The sequence below is a fragment of the Curcuma longa genome, chromosome 13, assembly GCF_044706935.1.
Source record: "Curcuma longa cultivar G26 ecotype Majalengka, Jawa Barat chromosome 13, ITB_CL_G26_1.1, whole genome shotgun sequence".
Lineage (NCBI taxonomy): Eukaryota > Viridiplantae > Streptophyta > Magnoliopsida > Zingiberales > Zingiberaceae > Curcuma > Curcuma longa.
The window spans coordinates 3,786,428-3,792,627 of NC_133873.1; the positions used below are offsets into that span (position 1 = coordinate 3,786,428).

The window sequence follows — 6,200 nt, forward strand, 5'->3', positions numbered from 1 at the left end:
AACTGCAACCTCCGATGAAGCTTTGGATCTCCTTTCTTCTTCTTGCTGTAACTTGGCCTCTTCTTGTCTCCTAGCTTGGATCCGGCCACCACACCTTGGGGATGTTCGGCCACCACAAAAGAGAAAGGAAGAAGGGGCGGTGGAAGAAGAGAAAAAAAAGAGGAAGAAGGAAGAAGGGGTTGAGGTGGGCGGCGGCTAGGGTTAGGGGAAGAGGGGGGCGCCGGCCACCTCTCCTCAATTTCTTGTTGTGTGTGCCGCCCACCCCTTCAAGCCCTCTTTTATAGCCTTATGCCCAAGACCAAGCACCCCTTTCTTAGCCATTAAGAAATAATTTTAATTTGAATTAATTCCATGAATTATTTCCAAATTATAAAAACTTCTTAAATCTAGGCCCTTAGATTAGCTTGCTTGGTTTCTAGCCGTTAGATCTTTATGGAAATAACAAAAATAATTATTTCCATCTTTATCTAATTATGGCCGGCCATTAAAGAATTATTTCCATGAATTAATTCTTTTAAAAGGAATTAAAACTTAAACCGAAGAGATCTCATCCATCGGATGCAACTTAATCTCATCTAACGGTTACGTTATAATCTCTTTTAATATAACTTGATCTCTACGATCCAATGGCCTTGATTGATCCTCTTGGGCGTGTGGTTCAATGAACCATCTCTGGTTCACCTCGTGAACCGGTTCTTCCTTCCAAAGAGAATTAAAACCGAACCGGATAGATCTCGTCCATCGGAGACGACTTAATCTCATCCAACGGTTCTAATCTATTCTCTTTTATTCCTTTTTATTTATTTCGATCCAATGGATGCAACTTGATCTAATCCCACGGATACAAGTTGATCTCATCCATTAACTCATCCTACGGTCGAGAACTAATCTCATCCAACGGTCGAGATTAAATCTCATCCGACGGCTGAGAACTAATCTCATCCGTTTGATTGCATCCTTTTGAAGATGACTTTAGGCTACAGCGGGGACCTCGAGGAGGTATTGGATCTGGCCTTCTGATGGGTTTCGGATCCCGTATTCAACCCCGAATACACACCTACATCCATCAACAACGATCCATTCCACTAGAGGATCATTGTTGCACTACCAATCCAATCCCCAAATTACATTTTGGGTTCCTTCTTATTATATTATGCATTGCTCCCCGTGTTTAAGATATCGTATGTCCGTCAATTATCTGAGTTCACTGACAACTCAATAATCGACATCTAAGACCTTGAATAGTACCACTCACATAATCTATAATAACAGAGGTCTTGTTCAATTTGTGAGTCAGAGTAAATTGAACAACCTCAATGGTCCTACTCAATACACACAAAGTGCACTAGTGTAATTCTACAGTCAAGACAGACAGTCACCGAATTACACTACAACCGTTCTCGATGGTTTGTCCAAAGCCATCTTGGTTTGGTTGTGAAAAAATTTACACGCACCTTTTTTTTTTTTTTTAAATTTCGTCAAACAAACCGCTTCTAAATGTGTCCAACAACAACGATTTTTTAACTGCTTCAAAAAAAAAAATCAATTGTCGATTATGGGAGCAGTTAACTTTGACCAATTCTACTAGTTTTGGTTTTACAATCATTTTGTCAACCACTTCTAAAATTTTGGTCCAGATGACCATTTTCTTTTTAGTAGGAGCATTTGTAGGTGCAAGGAAAGACGGGCAATAAAATAAAGTCTTTTTTCAACCTACCTTTTCTTGTTCTTCTCGATTCTACCTCATCAAAAACTTCCAACGATAATCAATCATACTTAACACATAAGCTTGAAAATGAGAACTAAGTCAACAGATTACATGAAGAAATAACAACAGTACTAATTGGTCATCATTAACTTCCTGGCTAATTAATTAATAATTAGAGTTGGACTTGATTGTAGGTGCCTCCCCCTTTCTCTTTGCTACCAACAAGTTTCATCTTCAAATACGTAGGAGAAATTTAGAGAGACAACTCTTGCTGTTACAAGAACGTTTGCTGGATTTCTTGCGCAAGCTCTTCGGCACTCAGCTCGCATTCAATCCCGATCTGTGCGATGTATAAGAAATCAAAAGAATTAATTAAGTTGATTATCTATCCTTATTTATCAAGACAATTCAGTGAGTCAACTTTCTTTTCTATCTTTAAAGCTTCCATAATTATCTTTGTTCTTCAGCAAATTCAATCAAAAGTGAAAAGTATGGTCTAGAAAATGTTAAGGGGAGTATCACCTTAATATATGAATGCAAAGTAATTTCTCATCGAATAGAGATTTAATTGGTTTCGATCAATTACCTTAATGGTGAACGAGTTGAGCATGATGTCGTCGTTAACATTGGTGCTGATGCTCACATGGAGTATCTCCATAGCGAGGCCCTCCAGCGCCGTGATTATCTTGAAAGCTTGCCCTGGGATGCGATGTGAGATCGTCTTCAGGATCACATTCGGCCCCGAGAACTTCACCTCCACCTTCGCCACCGGCGACTGCGAGTTGGCTGCGGCCACGATCTCGGCGTTTGTCGCGGTGGTGGTGGTGGCGCTATTAAAGGAAGGAGATGACTCTGCTGCATGCAGTACCGTTGGGGAGAGGTAGCCTTGCTGCTGCTGTGGCTGAATCCTTGGCATGTAAGGGCTTCCCGGCTGGGGAGTTCTTGGACTTATTGGGAGAGCCATTCTAGGGCTTAGTGGTGGCGGCCTAGGGCTGGAAGAGACAGGTCTTGGACTTAGCACCTCACTGAAGGCCTTTCTCTGCTTCTTGGCCTCCAGGGACTGTAACACTTGTTGAAGCTCTTTGATGTAATCCACGACTCCTCCGATGATGGATGCTTGATCTCCCTGACAACATCATCGTACACGAAATAGAAAATGAATGGAAGACCAGAAATTTAATAGAGAGGAGAAAGAAAATTCAGTTACTGATCATCATCATCGATATCTCTTACTCTCTTCGCATAGAAGCAAGGCATCAGGGAGCGCAGCACCGACAGGTGCTCGTTCATTTGCTTCCTCCGGTTGCGCTCCACAGTGATGTGCGTCGTCTTCTGCTGTCCATCTTGGCTGCCGGAGTCTGCCGGAGCCCGCGGCGAATCCAACTTGCGTTTCTTGGGAGCTTGGCCCTCGTCGGTCTCGAAAGGCCTGGAGCTTGAGCCAACTTGAGGAGAAACCAGAGTCACTTTAGGGTTAAAGTTGCTCCCTTCAATGGAAGCTCTCTCTTTAGCACTACTGACGGTGTCCTCAAACGTCTCGAGGATGCTAAATAAGTCCTCCGGCAAGGTGCCACCTACCATATCAGTTTGCTCGAAAATATGATCAGACAACGCTTCTCCCATATCCTAGAATCAAGCTTCAACAACCACTTTCAGGGAAAACAATATAATTAAAACCCTAACGGGTCGTTGTACAATAAATATTCAAAACTAAGAGTCAGTGAGCGAAAGCTAGCCCCTGTTGAATTGCTGAAGGTGTGACCTCAATAAGCAATTGCAATGGCAGGCTTTAGGAAAGAGACTGTATATATAAGAAGAGGTGAAAGACGATGTTGTATTCCTATCAGAGAGGAGATATAAAAACGGCACCGTTGGCGGATATATGGTTATGAATCAGTATCGTGCATGGCATGGTGGCTTCGAATTTAAGAACATGCATGCTCTGCCTGCGCTTTAAATTGAACGCCTCCAAACAGCCGTACAGAGATGCTTTAGATTCTGGATGCTAATTAAATGAGAAGATTGGAGAAGGCAAAAGCATCCAGGAGAGAGGAGAAGGGGCCATGTCTCATTTAACTACATCACCAGGCTTCTTAATTCACTTGTTGGGCTGTGCATGCATTCAAACCCCTTCATGCATTCTCCCCTCTACTTCACCATCTTGTGAGTTGGAATATATATTATATATATAAATGCATGTAAGTCGATCGATGCAAAGTTCTCATGCATGTACATGTTGTTAATAGGCATCCAATTTTTTTAATCAATATTCAGTGACAGGTGACAGTGCACATCAGAGCTTGTAATTCCATACAAACAAAACTGCATCCTGTTTAATTCGGCCGTATTTATTTGCCCATGCAAATGAATTAACCACACTTGCTGCGAAGTAATGGGGAAGCCACAGGAGAATATAATCTATCATGCATGATCAGAGCAATCCAGTGAATTAAGATGCTATTTAATACAATTTCTCCGAGTGGACAAAAAGGGTTCATTGCCTGAGTTTGAAAAGCTTCAATCGTATAGGTGCTGTGGTTGCAGATCATATTTGAGTGTAATTCGTTGCCCGTATATAAATGCCAGAAACATGGATGGTGCAACTCAACCTTTCTTGCCTTGACAAAGGGCTTACCTATTCAGAGGAATTTATTAAGGTAATGAGCAGCACTACTCTACGATCTAAAAGCAAGATCAGCATTGATTACAAAATAAAAAAGCTGTTCAGTAATCGAGTGGAAGAAGGAAAGAGAGGGTTTGCTTCTTGCACCTGCAGGGACGTGGGTAAATCACGTGTCAGATGGCTTGAATGGGATCAGCAAAAAGATGCGGTGCCGAGTTTAATGAAATGCATGGGAGGAAAACCGCAGATGAAAGAAATGACACCATTTGTGTGTCTCTCCTCTAATGATCATCGGCCGTCATCGGCCTTAATATTATGTTCTTCAGTTTGTCAGGGCAAAATTTACTCCCTCATTTACTGCACTGAACAACCTGTACCAAAAGCACTCAGCATGAATGTAACAGTTGCCGCGTGATTTCAAAAATGTAGGGGATCTGATATATATCTCCCATTGGAGGGCTTCCTCGAAGAGAGAAATTGAATGGCACCACGGAGGAAGTATGAAAGAGAGAAGAAGAATCTGGATGATGGGGGCCAGGCCGCCAGGGGAAGAGGCGGCCATAGCCACACACAGAAATGCAGACCACGGCCATTGATATGATCCTGAAGAGGAGCATTAAGAGTGAGGAGGTGGAGGTAATTGTGGGCATTGATGAGCACGGGAAATGGTGCACTAAGTATGAATGAATCTGAATATCGCAGACAGAGGACAAGGCAGCCCGTAGTTATGGTTGGCTGCCCCCCGTTACGATGCACTCAATGCGACGAGATATATAGCTAGCTAGCTGTGCCTATACGTACTGCTAAAGCCATATAGAAAGCTTTCGAGACAGATGATCCGTCGCCATCAACAACGCGCAGATGGAGCAGTTGGGAGATCGACCGGAATTTGCGCCATATATTAAATGACAGTACCAGTATGCTAATTAACCAGTATGTATTATTATATATGATGATCAGAACTCAGAAGGGTGCATTTTGGTTATCTGGAATGAGTCAAATGAGTTCATTTAACTTGAGATTATCATAATGATCTCATAAGAGGATCAATAGACTTTGAGATTTATAGGTTGAAACCTTGAAAGTGAGATTAGATAGTATAGGTCGTGATGTAAGTTGATAAAAAAACTAAGATTTGTATGTTATTAATTTTAGAATAGTAGTTAGTTTTCGTACCTTATATATGTAGTCAGAGATCGATTATGACTTATGTATATAAATCGATAATGAAGAAATTTCATATACGATGAGAGAGTTTGATGGTATTTAAAATACAAAAACTCTATAAAGTTATATGCATAGTTAGCACGAGACTCGAGAATCATATTTTGGATATTAGAAGGGTTTCTCATCTATTTTCAATCGGAATATTTGAGTTTTAATCCTACTTTTAACTTTATATAATTTTTGAATAGAGTTTGCATGATATTAGCAAACCAATTTGCATGGTGATAAATAACTAAAATTTTGAAGTTGTGACTCCACAATTTGATTTGCATATGAATGATGAAAAAAAAACAAGAATGGTTGAGTTGCAAATCAATTTCCAAGATACTTTTTAGACAGGAAAAACAGATATTTGAGTCATTTACAATCTAAGACAATAGTTTTGACGTATGTTGCCCCTTAATTTTGCATAAATTTTAAGTTAATCATGCAAGGGTGTCAATTTTTTTTGGTATTATGAATCAATTATAAGGTATTTTGAGTTGAAAAGAACTTATATATTCATTAAAAACATATTATCAATTTACTTAATTTAAAACAATTTGTATTTCTTCATACCCTAGATGGAATTTGAAAAATTGGAACATGATTTTATTTTATTTTTTAAAAATAAAAAGGGCATAAAAGAAAATAGATAAAACAGTC

General features: G+C 40.1%; 1 protein-coding gene across 1 annotated transcript; it reads right to left on the reverse strand.

Moving 5' to 3' along the window:
• Positions 1-1,982: 1,982 nt before the first annotated feature.
• LOC141844526 (transcription factor SPEECHLESS-like) lies at positions 1,983-3,328 on the reverse strand. Its single transcript, XM_074732559.1, has 3 exons — positions 2,942-3,328; positions 2,295-2,834; positions 1,983-2,048 (listed from the first exon to the last, which is right to left on the reverse strand). The coding sequence occupies exons 1-3, from the start codon at positions 3,326-3,328 to the stop codon at positions 1,983-1,985; spliced, it is 993 nt and encodes a 330-aa protein (XP_074588660.1).
• Positions 3,329-6,200: the final 2,872 nt, after the last annotated feature.